The sequence below is a fragment of the Martes martes genome (genome assembly GCF_963455335.1).
Source record: "Martes martes genome assembly, chromosome: 3".
NCBI lineage: Eukaryota > Metazoa > Chordata > Mammalia > Carnivora > Mustelidae > Martes > Martes martes.
The window spans coordinates 169,695,194-169,717,066 of NC_137890.1; the positions used below are offsets into that span (position 1 = coordinate 169,695,194).

The 21,873-nt window shown below is 46.9% G+C and overlaps 1 protein-coding gene across 4 annotated transcripts in view; it reads right to left on the reverse strand.

The window, feature by feature from the left end:
• Positions 1-21,873, reverse strand: part of SMARCAL1 (SNF2 related chromatin remodeling annealing helicase 1) — a 62,041-nt gene that overhangs the window by 21,549 nt on the left and 18,619 nt on the right. For all 4 annotated transcript variants that reach the window (XM_080798262.1, XM_080798263.1, XM_080798260.1 and 1 more), the window contains 5 exons: positions 21,713-21,863; positions 19,045-19,203; positions 15,098-15,163; positions 6,987-7,127; positions 2,781-2,999 (listed from right to left, as the gene is read on the reverse strand). In XM_080798262.1, coding sequence (XP_080654388.1) covers positions 2,781-2,999; positions 6,987-7,127; positions 15,098-15,163; positions 19,045-19,203; positions 21,713-21,863 — 736 coding nt within the window. The remainder of the gene's footprint in view (positions 1-2,780; positions 3,000-6,986; positions 7,128-15,097; positions 15,164-19,044; positions 19,204-21,712; positions 21,864-21,873) is intronic.

Below are 21,873 nucleotides of genomic sequence, written 5' to 3' on the forward strand. Positions count from 1 at the left end.
AAATATCAAAATATCCCAAAGAATGTAGGGGATTTACATAGCTACTAGAAGTTATAAAAATACCCAACATTCCTGATTTCCAGGGTTTAGCCTAGCAAATTTCACATTATTGCCTATAAACTCAGCAATCAAACCTCCAGGTTGCATCTGAAATCGTCTTTAAAAAGAGCCCCCTACCCTAAGGGAAGGAACTATATAAACTGGCAAAAAATTTTAAAAATGCTTTCAAACCTTGCTGCACTAAGTTAAAAATTCCCACACCTTTTGAGCTACATTGCACAATTTGCAGCTGCCCCCTGGCCACTCAATACACTGTCCCTCTTCAGTTCAAATGCCCACTGACCCCTTTTTCTGTTGTCTACACTGGCTGGCCTCTGCCTAGTTTGGGAGGGAGACCAGGGATAGGTGAGGGGGTCCTCTGGGGAATTCCACGAAATACTGATAGGCTTACTTCCACCACCACACACAAGCAACTAAAGTGTAAAATATTTATAAACATTCAGATCTTTGTACCTAAAAATATCCCACATCTGAATTTTTCCCATTAATATTATATTTGCTATACTTATTCACTGGTTTTCCTGATGGCAGAGTTCACTCATGGGCAACGGTTAGTAGACATAACAGATTTAAGAGAATTATAAGGAAAAGCTTAAAACTGAGAAAAAGGATTTCCATTCAGGGGTAGGGGTGGCTCAGTCGGTTGAGCGGCCAACCCTTGATTTCAGCTCAGGTCCTGATCTCAGAGTTGTGAGATCAAGCCCCATGATGGGCTCTGTCCTTAGCAGAGAGTCTACTTGGGATTTTCATTCTCCCTCCCCCTCTGTCCCTCTCCCTAGTCCTCTAAATCTAAAAAAAAATAATAATAATTTCCATTCATTGAATTTTTATCTCTAGAAATTAGAAAAAGATGGTACACCAGCAGTGATTTTGGCAACAGAATACCTGCTTCTACTCGTGTTCTCCTGAAATACAGTTTGAGAACCACTGGTCCATGTCTCCACATCAGTACTGGGGAATATTGTTAGAAAACCCCACAGCAAAGAGATTATGCCTGCTCACTTCCTCCAGACTACCCAGATTATTATATGTAATACACCACAAAATACATACAGCTTGGGGCGGCTCGGTGGCTCAGTGGGTTAAGGCCTCTACCTTCCGCTTAGGTCATGATCCCAGGGTCCTGGGATCGAGCCCCGCATCGGGCTCTCTGCTCAGCAGGGAGCTTGCTTCCCTTCCTCTCTCTCTGCCTGCTTCTCTGACTACTTGTGCTCTCTGTCTGTCAAATAAATAAATAAGATATTTTAAAAAAAACAACACATACAGCTTGACAACTTACCAGTGCATCTTCTACCCTACACTCTTGTTTCTTAAAAGTTACCCAGTGGCCTTGCTCATAACATGGTAAAATAACATAAAAAACCCCATGCATTCTGTCTCTTGTCATTCTTATTTATTTTGTGCTCTCCCAGAAGGCTGGGATCTCATCTTGATGTAACTGTCTTTATACAGGGTAATAACAAGCCCAGATAATGCTTTATGATAATGTCAAAAAATGTCAATGACTGTTATTTTCTTGGCAATGAAAACGGCAAGGTTTTATCCCAAAAGGACAGAAATGGAGCTGGTAATAAATTACTTTGCCGCACTTAGCACAGTGTGACACTAAAGACAGATACCAAAGTGTTTTGAAAAGATAAAACCGGGGCGCCTGGGTGGCTCAGTGGGTTAAAGCCTCTGCTTTCGGCTCAGGTCATGATCTCAGGTTCCTGGGATCGAGCCCCGCGTCGGGCTCTCTGCTCAGCAGGGAGCCTGCTTCCTCCTCTCTCTGCCTGCCTCGCTGCCTACTTGTGATCTCTGTCTGTCAAATAAATAAATAAAATCTTTAAAAAAAAAAAAAAAAAAAAGAAAAGATAAAACCACCATAGTGTTAAGACCTTAAAATGGAGGGGTAACAGGCTTGGTTACAGCCTCAGTTCTGCCATGGAGGAGCTGTAAGACTTTGAGGAAATCACATTCTCTGTGGGCCTTAGCTTCCCTTTTCTATGAAATGGGGATATCAGCTCCTTGCCAACCATAAACGACTATAATAAGGATTAAGGGCTAAGAGCGTTTGAAAACCCTACTTTTGTTATATAAGTGTCGATTTGTTATTTGATTAAAAGAAGGTTAGAGGCGCCTGGGTGGCTCAGTGGGTTAAAGCCTCTGCCTTTGGCTCAGGCAGAGTCCTGGGATCGAGCCCCATTATCAGGCTCTCTGCTTGGTGGGGAGCCTGGTTCCCCCTCTCTCTCTGCCTGCCTCTCTGCCTACTTGTGATCTCTGTCTGTCAAATAAATAAATAAAATCTTTAAAAAAATGTTAAAAGAAGGTTAACATATGTAACAAATACACCTAGAACTAATTTCTAACTGTTACTAGACTGAGTGACAGTTACTAGACTTTAAGGCATTCTCAAAAAACACCACACATAAATTCCAGTTCTTCTTGGGGCATTCTGAATATACATCACCATACTACAGTTGCCATGGGGTTTGCTTTTATGACCATCTGTCAATAGTGATCTACACACATACAAAACCACAAACGAGGAAGAGATTTTGGAAGCAGACTAGGTCGGCTGAGAGATGACATGGGCTCACTGTCCTTGCCCAGGAGCGCGGGGAGAGGTCCGGGAATGGCAAGTTCAGAGAACTCTGGGTAACCCCTGCAGACCCCCTCCCAGGAAGGAACAGCTATGGACACACGGACTTCCAAATCCCCACCTCAAGCCCCAGACTCACACTCTTGTCCGTGGTGGTCATTTCCTTGGCCGCGGCATCCAGGGCAGCCCTGGCCCTGGTGCTGATCCGGCCAGGGGCAACGACTACCATTTTGCGCTGCTTGGGCGGGAGCTGGGCAAGGACGTCGCTCTTGAGGCGTCGTAGCATGACGGCCTCCTCCAGCAAGAGCTTCAGCTCGCCGAGGTTGGAGGAGCCTGAGTAATCCCATCCCCAGGGATGCTGTGAAGGGAGAACCAAGACACACAGCCAGTTAGATTCTCCTAGGGCCAAGCTAACCAGGCTGCAACCGCCGCAGGCTCATGAGGACCTCTCCCTGTGGCTTTGCTCAGAGAATTTCAAGTGGCTCCAAAGGATGAATGAAACCTCATATAATACAGATGGGAAGGAGGAAGGAAAAGAGAAAGTCTGGAATAAAACGAACTAAAAACATCCATCTTGGTGTTCTACACGCTGAATTTTCCAACAGCAAATTCAAGACGCTGAGAGCTCCAGTGTCCATTACATTTAAAAACAAACAAGACGCTCTGCTTGTCAGACTACTCCTGTATTCTAAATAAGGAAATCGTCTTCCCCAGGGCTTATCCTAAAGTCCACTGCATGTGGTAATAAATCACGTTTTTTCAGTAATAGCTTTCTCTGAGGAGATAAGTATTGAGATTTAAGAAGCTGTTGTTCCTCAGCACAAGCTAGCCCAGCACAACCAAGCGCAGTGAGATGAACACAGGGTGTTGCTGCTGGTGGTGGGGACTGAAGGGAGGAACCACGAGCACAGGCTTTAGCCAGTCTGCCCGAGACCAGAGGTGGGTTTAAGGGTACCCAGGCAGTCCTTCTTAAAAATGGTTTCTTCACTTAGTAGCTCATGGGAGGCTATGAGCAAGAATATCTATTCCCTGTCACACAGCTAGAGAAGATGTTAAAATGAAAACCATGTCTTGCACTAACAATCTTATTCGAAATAGAACCAACATCTACAGTACTGCAGAAAATGAGGTGATGTATATTCTGCTGCTTTATGTTTCCAGCTGTTGTCTCCCTCCCTATCTCCACCTCCCGTGACCGTAAACCGCCTAAGGTAGAAGCTAGGCTTGTTCAATTTCAATGGTCAGTGGACCTAGTCTCCAACGGTGAAGACATGGCAGGTGTCCTTTGCTAAACAGAGAACAGAAAGAGATGGTCAAAGGCGGAGAAGTAAAATGATCAAAAACTGCTTCTTCTTTAAGAAAACAATCTGAAATCAACTAGAAGTTCTCAGCAACTGTCTTTACGAAATGGGGTCGAAAATGAGCTCAGCAAGGGGTATTCTCTTCAGCGGCTTCTCTCAATGCAAGAAGCTAGTCACAGTAAAAAAAAAAAAAAAAAAAAAAAAAAAAAAAAAGCGGCCCTGCTCTATGGGCTGCATTAAATAAAAATCTTACTGGGAACAAGCAGATACCATAATTAATTTGGATAGCTTGCTCCTATGTCAGCTTTTAATCTTGTAGGTTAAAACCCCATATTACCAAAGATTTAAAATTTAGAATATTCACAATCTAACAAGCTTTTACTGAAAATTTACCCTGTAGCAGGCACTGGGCTACGTGGAAGGAGAGGAAGGCACTGTCTTTGTTTTCTTGGTTGTTAGTGGTGGGGAGGGGGACGCAGTGAGACGGAGAGAAAGGATGAGTTTAATAAGGATGGCATGAAGACTGGAGGGATGGTGGGCAGAGACTGCGGACATGGGAAGGGACAGTCTGGGGGTAAAGGCAACAAATTCTGTCTTTGGCCCCTACCATCACTAGCTGATCATTATACCATGAGCCCGGATAGCCAAGGAAGAAAAGATCATTTTCAGAAAGTGGGTCACTTGCAAATAGGACGGACGTACGAATCACTCATGACGAGTTTTGAGGGACCATGACAACCATGTGGAATCTAATCTGGACTGATTCACGGGGAAAGCGCATTACGGATTTTGTTAAAGAAGTGTATGGCTTTAAATACATTTAATAACAGAAATTTCCTGCCTCAATAAGCGGCTAAAAATGGTTTGCAATTAACTTTGCAAAGCACTACAATTTACATTATAAGTACTTTGTTTGAATGTAAGTGGGTATTTTTAAAGTACTTGAAAAGTTTTTTGAAAAAAGTACTTAAAAAATAAGGCAGACAATCTTATTTACATCACAAACTTGCAAAGCAAGGCTTTTTCCTCAAGATGGCATGCGTCATGGGTAAGCAACAGCCATTTCTCCAAAGTGTCAGCATCTTCGATGCAAATAGTGGCTCAGTATGTTTGTCATTTGATCACAAAACAGGAATCCTGAAGGCCTGAACTAATGGGGGTCTTCAAGTCGGGTTGGAGCCTCTGCAGAAGGGGCTAATGACTGCAAGAAAGAAGGAAGGCATAGCTTGGGTTGTAGTGTCGAGGTTTATGAAGTTACAGCAGAACAACTGAGGAAAAGGAGAAGTGATCTATACTTGAGAGAGGGGCTGGAGTCTGTTGTTCTAATTCATGGTCATATGGACCCCCGTGGGAACAGAGTTTAGGAGTTCGAAAAGTTGGACCTTGCGAGATGAAGGTCAGCCGCTGAAGAATAAATTCACTGCCCTGGCCACTTTCAAAAGCAGAGATGAGAAAGAAAAATTAGTGAATCTTCCCTTGGGTTTTCCGATTGTGGAAGTTCCAAAGCCTGGGTCAGAGAGAGCTACCAGGGTTCCAGGAAGCAAATGCCAGCCACCCTGGCCCACACCCCAACCGTCCGCATCTGCGAGGTCGTCAAGCAGGAGTTGGTGGGCTTCCACCCCCCACAGCCACGCCAGGCCCTGGCAGCCCAGCAAACAGATGAGCTGTATCCCACTGGCACGTCTGGAGAGAGTGCAGAAGGCACTAGCAGCCAAGAAGGAGGAGCCCCCTCCCGAAGAGAAAGTGGCCCAGTCCCAGAAGAAAACAGCTCAGCTGAGTAAGGAAAAAAAATGAACACCTCAGCAAACAAGCAGCTGATTCTCCATGTCATCCTTTCTCGAGTTGTTTTTGCGGAAGAACACTGGAAACGTGTACGGGCTCTGGCCAAGCCGATTATGGCTGCCTGACACTGAGAGGCACCCCCAGCTCAGGAGACATGCTGGGGCCACCATGAACACGCTGCTGACACAGAGGGAGGCACGGCCGCAGACAAGGAGAGAGGAAATCGTGGGGACTCTGGTGAGGAGCCTCTGCTGAGAAGGACACTGTCCCATGCTCAGCTGGCTTGATCACACTGATGAATGCTGACTGACTCCCTGGCCCAACAGGAGGAATGGAGAATCGGTGAACAGTGTCATTTAAACATTAAAATGTTCATTTTCGGGCTTACAAAAGTAATCCACTTTGGTGTACATTATTTTCCAATCATATATGAAAGAGAGGTGGGGTGGGGGGAGGAGGAGGGTTTGGGAAGGAGAGGGAGAGGGAGAAAGAGAGAAGGAATCAATGAACGAATGATGGGAAAAATCTCGCATGCTACTTTTTCCCCCATTCTTGTATTTCCCCAAGTCATTAAGTACTTTTTTTCAGTTAAAAGAAATCGAGGTTTTGGAAATCAAGGGTGTGATTGCAACGGCATTCACTGTTACAAGCTCCCTCTGCCATTCTTGAAGACTGAAGCCGCAGAGACCAGAGCCCCAGAAGCACCTGCCCCATTGGCACTGTGTTCCTACAGGTAATCTGTAGGTCAGGGGCACCCGCCCCGCTGGCACTATGTTCTCACAGGTAATCTGTAGGTCCGGGGCTTCTGGCCTGTCGAGCAGGCACAATTCACTGTGATGAGTCCATGTTTTGGCTGATGAGAGCCCACTGAGGCAGCTCCAGATCACTCCCCCTCTACCTGTTTCAAGGCCTCTGCTGTGTCTTCTGTGCAGAGGGTAAAGGTCCCTGCTACACCCCTAGCTCACCTCTGGGCACTTCTCAGAGCTCCAGGCACCTATAAAAAAGCCACCAGTGCCCTTACTGGGAAACACTACCCTAGAATAATAAGCGTTAAAGCTAGGAGGGACTGTTCTTATTCTCAAGGACACAGGAAGGTCAGAGTTAGGGGAAAAACAGGACAAAAATCTGGGTCTGGCTCCCTGGCTAGTGTGCTTCTCATCAACCATGGCCAAAGAGAAGGAACAAAAGGTAAGTATCAAAATCAGGGAGAGGGACAGGGTGGTGGGGGAGGCGGGTGGAGAGGGAAAAGAGAGAATAAATACCCGCTTGGCATCACAGTAGCGAAGTCCAAAAGCATGAAACTGAGGGAAGAAAGTTGGCCTGACCCCGATGATCTGGGTGTAGAGCTCTGCGGGCCGGGACATGGCTGGTGTGCCAGACAGCAGAATCACCCTCTTCGCAACCTAGAAGACAAAGAGCCAAAGGTGCTGAGAGTGCACAGGGGAGCACCTAGGGACTATCCCAAATGCCCCACTAGGATTGGAGCTGGATGCCCTAGGAAGAACAAAATCCCCTGGAATGCAGTAAGAGTACCCCTCCCTTCCCGGGCACCCTGACTGCTGGCAGTTCTGCAGTTTGTTCCTCTTGGAACCCAGGCAGATCTACATCCTTCCACAGGCTGGCCTCGCTCCAGATCCCAGTGTGGTCCAAACCTGGAGACTCTAAACAAAGGTACTGTGGCCAGAGAAGAGGAGCACACATGTTCCGAGACCCTCATGGTGTGACCCATGTTAAGCAGTGGGATGCCGCACCCTAGGCTGGCTTTGTCACAAGTTCCTACATCAGGACTGAGCACGTGATACTGAATTCCAACCTCTCCATCTCCCTCACTGCGAGCGTCTTGAGATCAGGGCTGTGGTCACCTCTATCTTCTGAAGCACTTACAAATGTTCGCTGTATGCTGAGAAATATTCTGCTACCAATGTCCCTGGGGAAGATAGGATAAACTCCAAGAATCCAGCATCGGGAGAGGAAGTGGAAGTGGCGGGGAGAGCAGTAGGTCTGACCAGCCTCCAGAGCGGATCTCTGACACCAGAGTTGAACTTCTGGTCAGATCCTGACACAGAGGAGCAGTCCTTTCTCACCGCCAGGAGGCAGAGTCGGGGTGGCCTGTGCACCAGCCTCTCCCTGATTTTCTTCAGAGGAAAAAAAGGCTGTCGCTAACTCAGCTGCACAATGCTTTGACCCCAGAGCTCCCTGGCTTCACTCATTTTGCAGGTAATAAGAACTTTAAAAAGGGGGACGCCGGTCCATTTACCCTAAACTCAGCCTGTGTGTGCAGTAGCCTGCTCAGCAGTGGGCAGGATGGAAATAAATGGTCGATTCCAATGATGAACTCCAGGTTCCTCACTAGCTAGACCCCAACCTGACCAGAGGAGATCAGACTGAAATACCGCACCTCTTCCTAAGATGGGAAGGAGGGTGAGAATAAAGGAGACACCCCCCACTGTATTACGACACAGAATGGCCAAAAATTCTTGGAAGTAAAATCCATTTCAGCCCTGTTGTCTACAAACACCTTGTTAACCACTGTAACCTTGAGTTAATGAGGGGAGTATAAGGTAATGGCAAGCAGTAAATCACCTAGGGGAGGAAATGAGGTTTTCAAATGGATATGCTGCCCCATAAAATAAATAAATAAATAAAGGTGCAAGAGAAGGAAGAAAAATGTTTCTTTATAAATATACAATATATACAACTCCCAAGGCGCACTTTTGCCCTCACAGTGACTGGCAATACCTAATTCCATTATGACAGGAGAGCTCTGAATTTCTCCAGCTATAATTTTCCACAGTTCAATTACTGAGGCTTCTAATTTCCTGCACGGTTTAATGCAGACTCATTAAAATAACAATGAGCTTCTCGAATGACGTATGTAGCATCCCTTGCCTTGGCTCAAGACTGCTTCAATGAAACGGGGAAAATGAGAAGTCTTATCAATAAGAAAAAATCGGCCTCTCATCCCAAACCGATTCCCCACATCGCTGCTGCTGTCTGGGGACTGAGCCTGGGCGGAGACAGCTCACCGATGAGGTGATGGAAAATAACTCCCGGGTTCTCGGCTGGTACTTATAGGACAGAGTTAATTCTGAGCCCGTTCTCCCATACACTGCCCAGACTAGGGGTGATGAGACCACTGAAGATGGACATTTGTGGATGCTTAAAAAGCAAAGGCATCATTACGGAAAAAGAAAAAGACAAGCCTTGAAAAGAAATCAGAACAGTGTCTTTTCATTCTGGAATGATTTAGCCTGCTCCCCATGCAGCCCCAACATGTTGGTACTGTCATCACTGGCGCGAAAATGGTCTTTAATCCTGCCCAGCTGCCCGTGATTTGTGGGCACCCTCCACCTGGAGAACCTCCAATTTTGGAAAACAGAAATGCATAAAACTATGTAAGTCAACACAGAACGGAACACTTTACAGTCAATTCCCCTGGCTAACAAAAGAGAGCAGCACTCAGGAAACCCATCATGGAGCGATGCAAAACAATAATTTCTGTGTGATGTCTGAGAGAAATGGTGTGATTCACAGGAGCAGACGCCATTGGGGGCAGATGACCTTCAGAGACAGGTTCAGTTTCCTCAGGGATTAAGGTCATCAGTTCAGCCCCAAGGAAAAAGGTTGCTAGCAGGACAAGTTAGCGGATGTAATTTGCCAAGGAGAATCCAATCCAACTCAGAGTAAATAAACTACACACAGATCTTGAATCAGCCAAGAGAACGTTCTGTTGCAGAGAAGAGCTGAAATTGTTTTAAGTTCATACAAGAAGCACCGTGGGAATTCTTCATCACTTTCTGTTGTTACATCTTTTTTTCCAACTGAGCCAGTAACTTGCTTTACCGAATTATTCTGATTGGGTTTAACACACCTCAGCGAGACTCAAGACTGGGGAAAGTCATGCTCCCCAAAGCGGCACCCCATTCTTGCCCCATGTTATTCCTCATGGTACTCTACATGAAGTCTGGTCTATAGGTGGAGTCCCCTGTGATTCAGAAGTACCACTTGAGAAGGCTGGGGACATCAAAGAGAAGGTCACGCCCACGCCACCCAAGTGTCCTGATACACACAAGCCCTGTGTCACAGGGACGCTGGAGCTATGCTGTCACGAGTTCAGAAGTCATCATAAAATCTTCAAAAACAAGGAGAATGGCAAACATGGGTTGGGGGCATGTGACCAAAAGTACGCAGATCAAGAAGAAAGGCAGGATCACAGGCAAGAGCCAAGAAGCAACAGAAGAGTCAACACCTGTGGTCAAATCTAAACCCTGAGATAAGAGGAAAAACTCACTCTTCAGGAGACATCCAGTGACTGGAATCCGGGGAGAAGACAGAGGTCCTGTTCTTCCCTCTCTCCAGGACACGCAAGGCCAAACCAAGACAAATGGCATCGTTACGGGCCCTGTTGACCAGAGGTCACTCCAGGGATCTGCAGAGGGCCACCTACCACCCAGCGATACCTCATAAATGGCCTTTCTGACTCTGGCTGGGTCAACATATTTCACATAAAACGGTTCCTTCTAGGATCCAGCCTTCTCCCAAAAAGAGACAAAGCTCCAGTCACAAGTCTGAACGCTACCGCCAGCACCAAACTGATTTGCACGGGAACTGGGGTGCTTTCAAGGCAAGCAAGCATCATTGCTTTGACGTTAGCGAAATACTGACACTACGTTAAAGGTAACAAGTTCTGAGGGAAGAACAGAAGGATGTGACTATAAGTGTTCTGGTTCAAAAATACCAAAATGTACGAGAACACATCCAATGGCATAATTACAGCTAATGAAAGTTACGTTGTTTCAAGGCATGCATGGGCATAGCTGTTATTAATCTAACACAGAGGCTCAAATTAAATATTAAGTACATTTTTTTCCTCTGGAAAAAATAGTCTATTTCCCTTAAGTGTGAGACTCCAGTAATATCCTTCCTGATTCTGTGATAAAATGGAGGAAATTCACCAGAACAGCAGGGCCACAAGGGACTCCTCCTGCAGCCTCGTCACAGTGGGAGAGCCGACCCTCCCAATGACACCACTTTCCCTTCGGGCTGAGAGGGGCCAAGAGCCATCTCTTCTAGATGCGGAGACACTGGGTTTTCTACCACGTGCTTGCATAGGATGTGAGAAGACGGTCATCACAGTACTGTATGCAACGGCTGAAGACTGGTTACAAACCCATAAAAAGGGAGCAGATGATACATATTATGATAGATTTATACAATACAATACTATCTGCAAGAATGAGGTTGAGTCATCCGAGATGAGGTGGGATGATTTCCAAGATACACTATTCACAGAAAAAAAGCTGGAGCAAAACAGTGGTTGAGGAATACTATAAGGAGGGAGGAAGGAAACACGCACGCACATGCTTAGCTGGGCACAGACTAAATTTTAGAAGTGAATATGAGAATCTGGTAACGCTGACTGCTTTCTGGGACAGAAATCAAGCAATGAGGGGCCCAGAGGTGGGAGAAAAGAGTTATTTTTCACGGTACACCCTTTTGAATATATCATCTACTTAAACTCCTTTAATGAGAAAGGGGGAAAAGAAAAAGCTCGTACATCTCAGGCCCCTCCTCTCGTTTCCTCTCACCAATCAACAGAGATGTAAAAAGGACTCTTCCCACAAAAAGAGAAACAACTATTCAGTAGGAAAGGACGGTGGGATTCTGAGGGCTTTTTCCCTCTAGAGAAATAATCGAACACCGGTCTGGCAAGAAAAAGCACTATAAATCAAAGAAAAACTCAAACACATACGTCACTGCTCTAAAATAAGGGACTGACAACCTTCAGGTTGCAGTCTTATGGAAAAGACTGTGTGATTCGGGTTGAGTGGGAGTAAAGATGGTTATGCCTGGTCACACTGGACTTCAGAGGCATCGATCAAAAAGTGAACTCTAGGTCCAGCAGTTCTGTACATAAGAATCTGTCCCACTAGGTCAAAGTGTGCAAGCTACGAACATGTCGATGACGTTCACTTGCAGAATTATTTATAAAATAGCAAAACGATGTCCAACACTAAGGGTTAAATTATGGGATGCATCCATCCAGCAGAAGGCTCTGGAGCCATTAACAATGATGACCTTGCCCTGCAATGGACATGGTAATGGTGGTTTCCTCTGTTGGAGGGAATTAAGGTGATCTGAATTTTGTTCCTCATAGCTTCCTGTTGCCTACTTCCACACATGTGTACATAAAAAACAGAACTACCTTGCTTAGTAGCCCGAACGAATAGTGCTGTGGGGGAAGAAAGACGTCACATTCCCCAGGGGACCACGACACCAGTTTCCTACAACCTAAGCCACGTGTGTCCCACATGCACCTTTATGAGACCCCCACTTGCAGGACACAATCTGGCCTGGCTAGCTCACAGACTGTAGGGTATCACCAAATTACCTCATCACGCAATTTGCTGAACATGGCTTGAAACATTAATTCTGAGAGAACAGTTCTAGGAGATGCACAAGTTAGAGGATCAAGAGGTACTAAATTAAGCCTTTATGTGGCTTTTCAAAGGCATATTTTACTTCTCCCAAGTCTCCTCTTGTTCAAAACCATTTAGGTCCATGTCTTTAGAGTATCCAGATCAGTGGTTCTCAACAGAAAGGGACAGGAGTGATCTGACCCTCCCAGCGCATGTCTGGCAGTATCGGAAGACAATTCTGGTTGTCACCACTGGTGTGGGGGTGGGGGTGAGGGGGCCACTGGCAATTCGTGCGTGGAGGCCAGGCATCCTGCGAAACACCCTACGTGGCACAGGACAGCTCTACACAGCAAAGAACGATTCAGCCCAAAGTGTCCATGGTGCCAAGCCAGAGAAACTGATCCAGATGAAAATGCAGCAGAGAGACGACTACACAGCAAAGAACGATTCAGCCCAAAGTGTCCACGGTGCCAAGCCAGAGAAACTGATCCAGATGAAAATGCAGCAGAGAGACGAAAGGTCTGGTTAGCAGAGTGGCTCATAACGCCTCAGCCCTGCCTCCACGCAATCCCACTCGCAGCCTGGGGTCCTGTGAAGTCAACATCTCAGACAAGAGGGGCTTCCAGACACCTCCAGAAACAGCTGGCTATGTTCACAGGTCCTATCCTTCAGCGTGTTAACTCATCCAAGTTCTCATCCAAGTTCTGTAGCAAGTGCAGAATCATCTATACTAGGTAACAGCTAAAAGACTGGTCTTAATGTATCCATTTGAAATATACCCACGATATTAAAGATGTAAATGTGGCTTTAAAAGGCCTAGAAGGCCTAGAAGTGTTACGTTTCAGAAACAAGTATGTAGTCCAGCTTGCCCAGCCAGGCGATGACTGCGTGAACAAGATGGCTGCTCAGAAGCTTTCCTACGGGGGCACCTGGGTGGCTCAGTCAGTTAAGCATCTGCCTTCAGCTTAGGTCATGATCCCAGCATCCTGGGATCGAGCCCCACGTCGGGCTCTCTGCTCAGTGGACAGCCTGCTTCTCTCTTTCCCTCTGCCCCTCCCCCTACCTGTGCTCTCTTGATCTCTCTCTCTCAAATAGATAAAATCTTTTAAAGAAAAGCTTTCCTCTGCACCTGTAACGATATACCCTACTTACTGCACAGCTGCTTCTAAGCAATCAGGGGCACAGATTTAATTCTAGGTATGGCTGTAATACTAGAACCATGGTAAGAAGATCAGTTAATGTCTCTTTTCTTTCTTTTTTTTTTTTTTTTGAAGATTTTATTATTTATGTGACAGAGACAGAGAGAAAGGGAACCCAAGCAGGGGGAGTGGGAGTGGGAGAGGAAGAAGCAGGCTTACCAAGCAGGGAGCCTGACATCGGGCTAGATCCCAAGACCCCGGGATCACGACCTGAGCCAAAGACAGATGCCCAATGACTGAACCACCCAGGCGACCCCTTTTTCATTTTTTTAAAGATTTTAAAAATTTATTAGACAGAGAGAGAGAGCACAAGCAGGGGGAGAGGCAGAGGGAGAGAGAGAGAGAGAAGCAGACCCTCCGCTGAGCAGAGCGCCCGACATGGGACTTGATCCCAGGATCCTAGGATCATGACCCAAGCCAAAGGCAGATACCCAACTAACTGAGCCATCCAGGTGCCCCGATCATTAACATTTTTCAAAAGGAAACATATTGAAGCCTCCTAAAAGAAGGATCGCCACTCTGAGAAAAACATTTCATTTCAGTGTGTCCATAAATATTTATAGGTAATGTGAGCAGAGAATCAAGAATTTTAAGTAAAGGACTTTTAAGTCTGGAGCACAGGACGTAATCCTGCTTTGGAAGATGTATCATGTTACTTGTTATTCCTAAAACAAAAGAAAACAAAACCTGAAACGAGTAGACAGTTGTACTTTACAGGGGAGTTGGAAAAATTAATTTTCAAATGTTAATAAGCTTCACCAACACTTAGCATATTTGTTTTCCCTAGTTGACGTACAACGTAGAGCTTCTTTTAAGCAACGAAAGGTGCAGTTTGAAAGTGTGGCACAACATAAAGGCTGCTTTAAGAAAGCACAAGATAAACACAGACTTTTGTTTGCTCAGTCTACATAAACCAAAGTAGATTCTCCCGAAGGCATCTGTGAGAGGTTTCTATCTGGTTCTGAGAAAAAGCAACTTTCCTAATTGTACTAGTGTTCCCCGATACTAAGAAAAAGCTCACCACAAAAAGATGGAAGGCAGTCTGGGGGCCTCCGCACTGTCTGGGGTGGGATGTGGGAATAGAACACTCAGATACAGATGAGAAGCTACGCGAGGTCCACACCACTGCCTGCTCTGAAGGCTCAACCCACCGAAGCACTCAGGCCCCAACTGAGCCCACCAGAGGAAGGGCTCTGGATGGCTGAGCCTCTCCATGACCAAACAGGCTTAGGGAGTCCCGGGAAAAGCATCAGCTTACGAGGGATGCCTCAGCTTTGTGGGGCTTCTTCCTGCTTCCCGACGGCCTGGTTCCAAGTTTGCAGGACTCATCTCTCTTGGTTCTCAGCACCACGAGAGCTCTGCCCCCACAGAGACCGAGAAGACAGGCAGTTTCTCCCGGGCTGTTTAGAGAGCACGCACTGGCTCCCTCTCCCTTGTCCGAGAGCCCGAGGAGGACCTACAGTGTGGTGCCCATCCAGCCTGTCACCTTCAACAGGCCTGCATCTTTGAGAGACAGAAACAGCTGCACCGACCGCCAGTTCCTTAGCAGGAAGTTAGGAAGAAAAACAAGTCTGGCGCTGAAGCCCGACACAGTGACGGCCGGAATCCACGTTAAGTCACGTCCATGGCCCACAGCCCCTCGCCCCAGATGGAAGCCTTTGCTCTCCTTGGCCTCCTCGCCAGCCTGAGCAAGATACAGCAAGCCCTCAATGCTGAGTGGCCTCGAGCTCCACGCCTGTTCTCCGCAGGACTCACCTTGAGGAGGGGCATAGCTGCACGACAGCGGGCGGTCTTAATGTTCTTGAGGAAGTGAGACTCATCCTGGAAAGAAAGGGTCACACAGGTGAACAAGGCCAAATCCCGAGTGGATGATGGAGCCGGAGCCCACATTAACCTTGACCCTGACACGGCGCCACACTGGGGACGCCTCCCTTGGTTTCTCATTCAAGGAGAGGGTTGTGGGCCTCAGTTAAGGACCTAGGTTCTGGTGCCGCTTCCCCACTTTATTCCGGGCAAGTCGCTCCATCTCTGGGGCCGCTGGCCAACCGGGAAGCGGGGTTAGTGACTCTGCTCAGCCCACCTCACAGGCAGCGCTCAATGGGAACTGCTGAGAGGTGGTTTGCTGCTTAGTAAGAAACGCCTCGCGTCTGCACAGCACGACGCCAGAGTGGGCCCACTGCATGCCTCACCCTGGTGCATGGCAGTGGCGCCCAGCTCCTGCCCCCCCGGGGCTCACCAGACGCCACAACCGAGCAGACAGCGTTGTAAGTGCTGACACTGAGGAAGTGTGACAAAGTACTGTGGGAACTTGAGGAGGGGAAGGAGACACAACGCCCATCCTTAAGGCACTGTCAGGTTTATCACACGGAGCTTGATTATAAGCAAACTAGAATACAGCATTTTCTCTTTCTTTTTTAAAGACTTTTTTTTTTTTTTAAAGATTTACTTATTTATTTGGGAAAGAGAGAGAAAGTACATAAGCGGAGGTGAAGGGCCATACGAGAGGGAGAGAGAAACTCAAGGAGACTCCGCACTGAGCATGGAACCCAATGCGGGGCTCAATCTTGGGACCCTAAAAGCAGACCTGAGCCAAAACCAAGAGTCAGGTGCTTTACCTGTGTTACCCAGATTCCCCAGATACTTTACTTTTAAGTAATCTCTACACCCAATATGGGATGCAAACTCACAATCCTGAGGTAAGATTCATGTGCTTTACCGACTAAGCCAGTCAGCCACCCCTGTCGTATTTTCCAAAGCCAAATGAGTAACTAACACATTCTTAGTATTTGGGGAAGAAATTTCTATTCTGGTACACATTCAAATTACCTGCTATGGACCTGAGCACACACAGTATACATACAGGTACATATGGACCTCTTTACGGTGCCAATTTCTCCATGGATAAAATGGTAAGACATCGCTACCTGACTTACCAGGCTGCCGTTAAGTCTTAAGGGCTAACACACATAAAGCCCTTAGAACAGTCCTACCACTGAGCCCCGTACGCACTCAGTGGTATGGGCCACCCTTTGATGGGGACATAGAGGAGATCCTGGCTCTATCTCGAGAGGTGATCTGCAAGAAACCTGCTGTTCCATTTCAGCTATGATGAACCAATATGGTTTTCAAAAGCACAACAGAGAGGAGTGCAAGATGAACCCGCAAATGTCAGAACATCTGTTCCTAGAAACCTGGGGTGTAACATTCGTACTCCTGTCTAACGATGAGCCCGCAAGACAGCCAAGAAGGAAATGGTTTATAGTGAGAAACAGCAGGAAAGATAGAGGATGGGGAAGGGAATGAACCCTTTTAACCAACGGGCTAAAATGTTCCACTATTATAACTAACCACCAGGAGTGGCTTCCATCTGAATTCTCTTCTAAGAAGTGTGACATCTTAGAGCTGACACTTTATTCCTTCCTGCAATATTTCTCTGAAATCAGAAGAGGACAGGGCTCTTAAATAACTGAAGACAAACTAACACGGGTGGTAAGTGGCTTGCCAAAAATCATATGGCAGATTGAAGTGTTGAGCCAGACACACGTGATGCAGTCCAGCTCTGATCAATGATGCCCCATCTTGCCGGCTTCACGCCTGTGGGCAAATCATGTGAGCACTCTCATTGTCAGTTCCATCAGTGGTGAAAAGGACACAATGTCTGCCTCAGGGGCCTTGGGGAAGAGGGGCAATTACGCGTAAAGTACCTGACACAGAAGAACATGCAAGAAATGAAGGCACTGGGGCACCTGGGTGGCTCAGTGGGTAAAGGCCCCTGCCTTCGGCTCAGGTCATGATCTTAGGGTCCTGGGATCGAGCCCCACATCGGGGTCTCTGTTCAGTGGGAAGCCTGCTTCCTCCTCTCTCTCTGTCTGCCTCTCTGCCTACTTGAGATCTCTGTCAAATAAATAAAATCTTAAAAAAAAAAAAAAAGAAATGAGGGCATGATTCTTCCTACATACTCGAGAACCATCACTGCCATCCCAGGATACTGCTTTAAAGGTCTGCATTTCATGTGTATGCGGACATACTCTTAGAGCCACACCTGAATTTTTGCCAAACCAGAAACAACTTCCCCAAAGACTCATTACCTTACAGCTGTGAAAACACACAGACATTTAAGTTTGCTTAGGCTAGGAACATAGTGTGGCTCTCACGTCCAAATGACAGCAGGTTCCCAAGGACAGCAACTGTGCCTTCTTCCCTCCTCTGAGCTCCCACGAGACTTGGGCACTAAAATGTATCCTAATGCTCTGCGCACAAGTCAGTCTGTCTACTGGACTGTGGTATCTTGGAGAATGGGGCCGACTTTCCTCCCTCCACACCCTCAGTGCGAAGCTGGTGCTCAGTGTTGGCAGAACCCACGGATGAATGAGCCTCCTGGTCATCCAGCCCCATGCTGAGAAACCCACAGGCTCTACCGCAATCTTGTTGACTTTACAGGGCCTCCTAAAAACGCATTCCTTTCCCTCCTTCTAATAAGACATGCACTACACGTTCTGATTTGGGAAGCCACTGTCGGCAGAGAATTCTGTTTTTAAGAGAAGGAAAATACCACGGGCTTTTAAAATTCACACGTTTGAATAAAGAAGAACCTTACATATCATCTGGAGACAGTGGATTCCGTTTTGCTGAGAGGAAAAACAAAGGTAAACTTCTGAAAATCCTCCACTGTGCTCTGTGGCCCAGAACGTCCGTCAATGGTTAGCTGCTCTGGGGGTGGGGGCTGCACGCCTTTCCCTCATCTTTACTTGTGAGCCCCGTGAATACACTGAGTTCTGCCATGCAGCCGGCTCCAGGCCTTTCTAGAATTTCCTCAGAGAAGACTTGAGGAATGAAAAGCAGGAAAACCACTGACTGAAAGAGACGCAATCTCATCTGAGAGCAGAACTTGAGTAAAGCCTACTTCAGAAAAAAACAAACCAAAAACCTGTGGAAAGTACAGCTGGCCCTTGGACAGCACAGGGGTTAGGGCTGCTAACTCCCGCCTCCTGCAGTCGAAAGTCAGCATGTATTTCCGACTCCCCCAAAACTTAATTTCTCATCCAGAAGCCTTACTGATAACATGCACAATTAGCACGTATTTTGTATGTTATAGGATTACTTACTGTATTTTTTCCAATAAAGTAAGCTAGAGAAAAAAAATTTAAAAAAAAACATAAGAGAAAACACATTTATCGTACTGTGCTGTAGTTATTGAAAAAAATTTGCCTATAAGCAGACCCACGCAGTTCAAACCCATGTTGTTCAAGGGTCAGCTGTACTTTTTTTGGCAGAGGAGGGAGGGAGTATCTTTATATTGGCTGGAAAAAAACTTACTGTTTGATCTGAGACACTTGGACAAGAGAGGCCACCAGATGAAGGCAGACGCCTCTAGTGTTCAGGCCGGGGGCCCAGGGCCTCCAAGCTGGCCTCCATCCATGACCTCATGGCAGGGAGATGGGCTGCAACCCCCCAGCTCAGGCCTCGTAAATATTTGACACTTTCAAAGCGCTCCCCAGGAGATTCTAATATGTGGCCAGGGTTGAGAACTGCTATTTGAGATGAGTAAAACGCCAGTTTCCCACAAAATAAAGACAGTGATTTCTATTCTCCTGGAAACAGAGAGAAACTCCAGGAGAGCACAGACACAAAAGTTCTCGGAGCTTTTAAGAAGAAAGTTTCTCCAGAGATAAAGTACTTAAAGACTCTGCCAAGTTACTTACAATGATGACAACTTTAAAGGGGGTTTTTAGCTGTTTTTCTAACTTGCTCAGAAGGTCGAAACTGACAATGTTGACCAAGCCAGCCGTCAGGCGATCCTTGCCAGTCACCACGACATTGATGCAGTCCGGGCTCAGAGACGGCAGCCACTGAAGGAAGGCCTGGGGATGACAGGGGAGAAGGAAACCTCGCGGATCTGGCCAGCAGCTGCCAGCTGGAACCCCAGCCCACCCATCAGCGGCCCTCTCAGTAGACAATGTTAACACTTCCCGAAAAACGAACTCAGCACCTTTCTCTCCACACGCCCCTATATTTGCTGGCGCCCTTAGGCCCATAAATTCAGCAATCACCTCCACTGCCCTCCCACTCATCCACTCCTTCACGTTCCACTAACACCACACGGCCTGCCTTTGTTTTTTTTGTTGTTTGTTTGTTTTTGTGTTTTTTTTTTAAAGATTTTATTTATTTATTTGACAGACTGAGATCACAAGGAGGCAGAGAGGCAGGCAGAGAGAGAGAAGGAAGCAGGCTCCCTGCTGAGCAGAGAGCCCGATGCGGGGCTCGATCCCAGGACTCTGGGATCATGACCTGAGCCGAAGGCAGAGGCTTTAACCACTGAGCCACCCAGGTGCCCCCACGGCCTGCCTTTGTAAGGAAGCACTTGTTAGCAGTCACTGTGTTGTCTGTGGATTTCAGGCCTCGAATATCTAACTAGATAGCAAGTTTCTGTAGTGCAAGAATGGACTCTTTCTAGAAGGAATTTTATTTTTTTTTAATTATTCTTTTAATTAACATATAATGGATTATTAGCCCCAGGGATACAGGTCTGTGAATCAACAGGCTTACACATTTCACAGCACTCACCACAGCACATACACTTCCCAATGTCCATAACCCAACCACCATATCCCTATCCCCCCACAACCCTCAGTTTATTTCATGCGATTAAGAGTCTCTTATGGTTTGTCTCCCTCCTGATCCCATCTTGTTTCATTTGTTCCCTCCCTAACCCCCCATGACCCCCTACCCTGCCTCTCAAATTCCTCATATCAGAAAGATCACATGATGTCTTTCTCTGATTGACTTATTTCACTCAGCATAATACCCTCTAGCTCCATCCACATTGTTGTAAATGGCAAGATTTTTTGATGGCTCCATAATATTCATTCATATATATATACCACCTCTTCTTTATCCATTCATCTGTTGATGGACATCTAGGTTCTTTCCATAGTTTGGCTACTGTGGACACTGCTGCTATAAACATTTGGGTGCACGTGCCCCTTCGGATCACTACATTTGTATCTTTAGGGTAAATACCTAGTAGTGTGATTACTGGGTCATAGGGTGGCTCTGTTTTGAACTTTCTGAGAACCTCTACACTATCTTCCAGAGTGGCTGCACCAGCTTTCGGAGGAATGTTATAAAGGAATCTTTAGCAGATGCTGGTATATACCAAAGACACTGATAATGACAAAAATATTTATCACCTGCTCTCCTGCAATCTTGCCATCCCTAGCCCAAGCCACTGCCTGGAGACAATGGAAGGCCACTAGGTACCTGCATGTCAGTGGCTGGGTCCCTGGGTTGACATTATGGTGATGTAAGGGCTAGTTCTTCCTCCAGTTTTGGTCCTGCTCTAAGTGACTGCCTGATTCTTTTTCTTTTTCTTTTTTTTGAGAATTTTTGAGGGTGCTGTGGGAACCTAACCACATCAAATAAATATGTGTTGAACTATTCGTTTCTAGAGGCAGTGGTGGAATTCAGGTCACAAGGACAGAAAAAAAAAATGAGGTATTGCTGTGATGCACGTTTTTAAAATTTTGCTTTCTCTTCAGCTGGAAGGGCATGTCTGGCATCTGGCTGACCAGCAACAGGCAGAGCTGCCTCTTCTCCACGAGTGGCTCACGGGGGGAGCTTAGTAAGAAGCCAATGTATGAGGAAGTGGACAGCTGCCATAACGAGCAGAGAGCTGGGAAAAGCTATGGATGATGAATTAGGTCTCCTCCTTTCTCCACCAGGTTTGCTTCTCTGGGTATTCATTTCACGGAAGCCCTCTGATCCCTGGATTCATGGAAGACAAAGCTCACGGCCGAGTGCTAACGCAGTGCCCACATCGGGTTCTCCAGCTCTAACGGCACCCGGCTGACAGTGACCATCCTGCCCACGCCACCTTGTCCAGGTGCACAAAACCTGAGCCAACAACTCAGAAGATGCCCCTTCAAGGTCCGACTACCAGTGAGCCTGCTGCTTCACCTCGGTGAGACTCAGTTTCGTCATCTATAAACGGGGTTGATACCGACTGCGTCCACGCGCACACAGCTGCTACGGGATCCAGGGACATAAAGGAGGCAGCCATTTTGAAACCTCTGTGTGGTACTGGCAAGCAGGGGGAGCAGCAGGGACATGAGAGGTGCTCGGGAAGCATCTGTTGCCAGACGGGGGCAAGTCTGAGCTCCTAACCCCTCTGCTTTCTTCCCTAAGGGCATAACCTGATTCTAGTTCAGAAAACCAAGAGTCTGGCCTCTGCAGGCCACCTCCTCTCCCTTCCTCCTTCAGCTTATACAGGATCTTCTAAAGCTCCCCCAGACCCTGTCCCCAAATTGTTAGCTGACTGCTTCAACACTGAGGACACTTCCTGGTTAAAATCACAACACAAGGGGGACTGACCTGCTCCCAGGTGAAGCGCACAGATGACGGGACCACCACCAGGAGCGGCCACTCCTTCCGGTAAAAGGCTGCAATACAGATGGCTTGGATGGTCTTCCCCAGGCCCATGTCATCAGCCAGCAGCAGGCGGCCTCTCTTCGCTATGGCAAAACTGAAAGCAG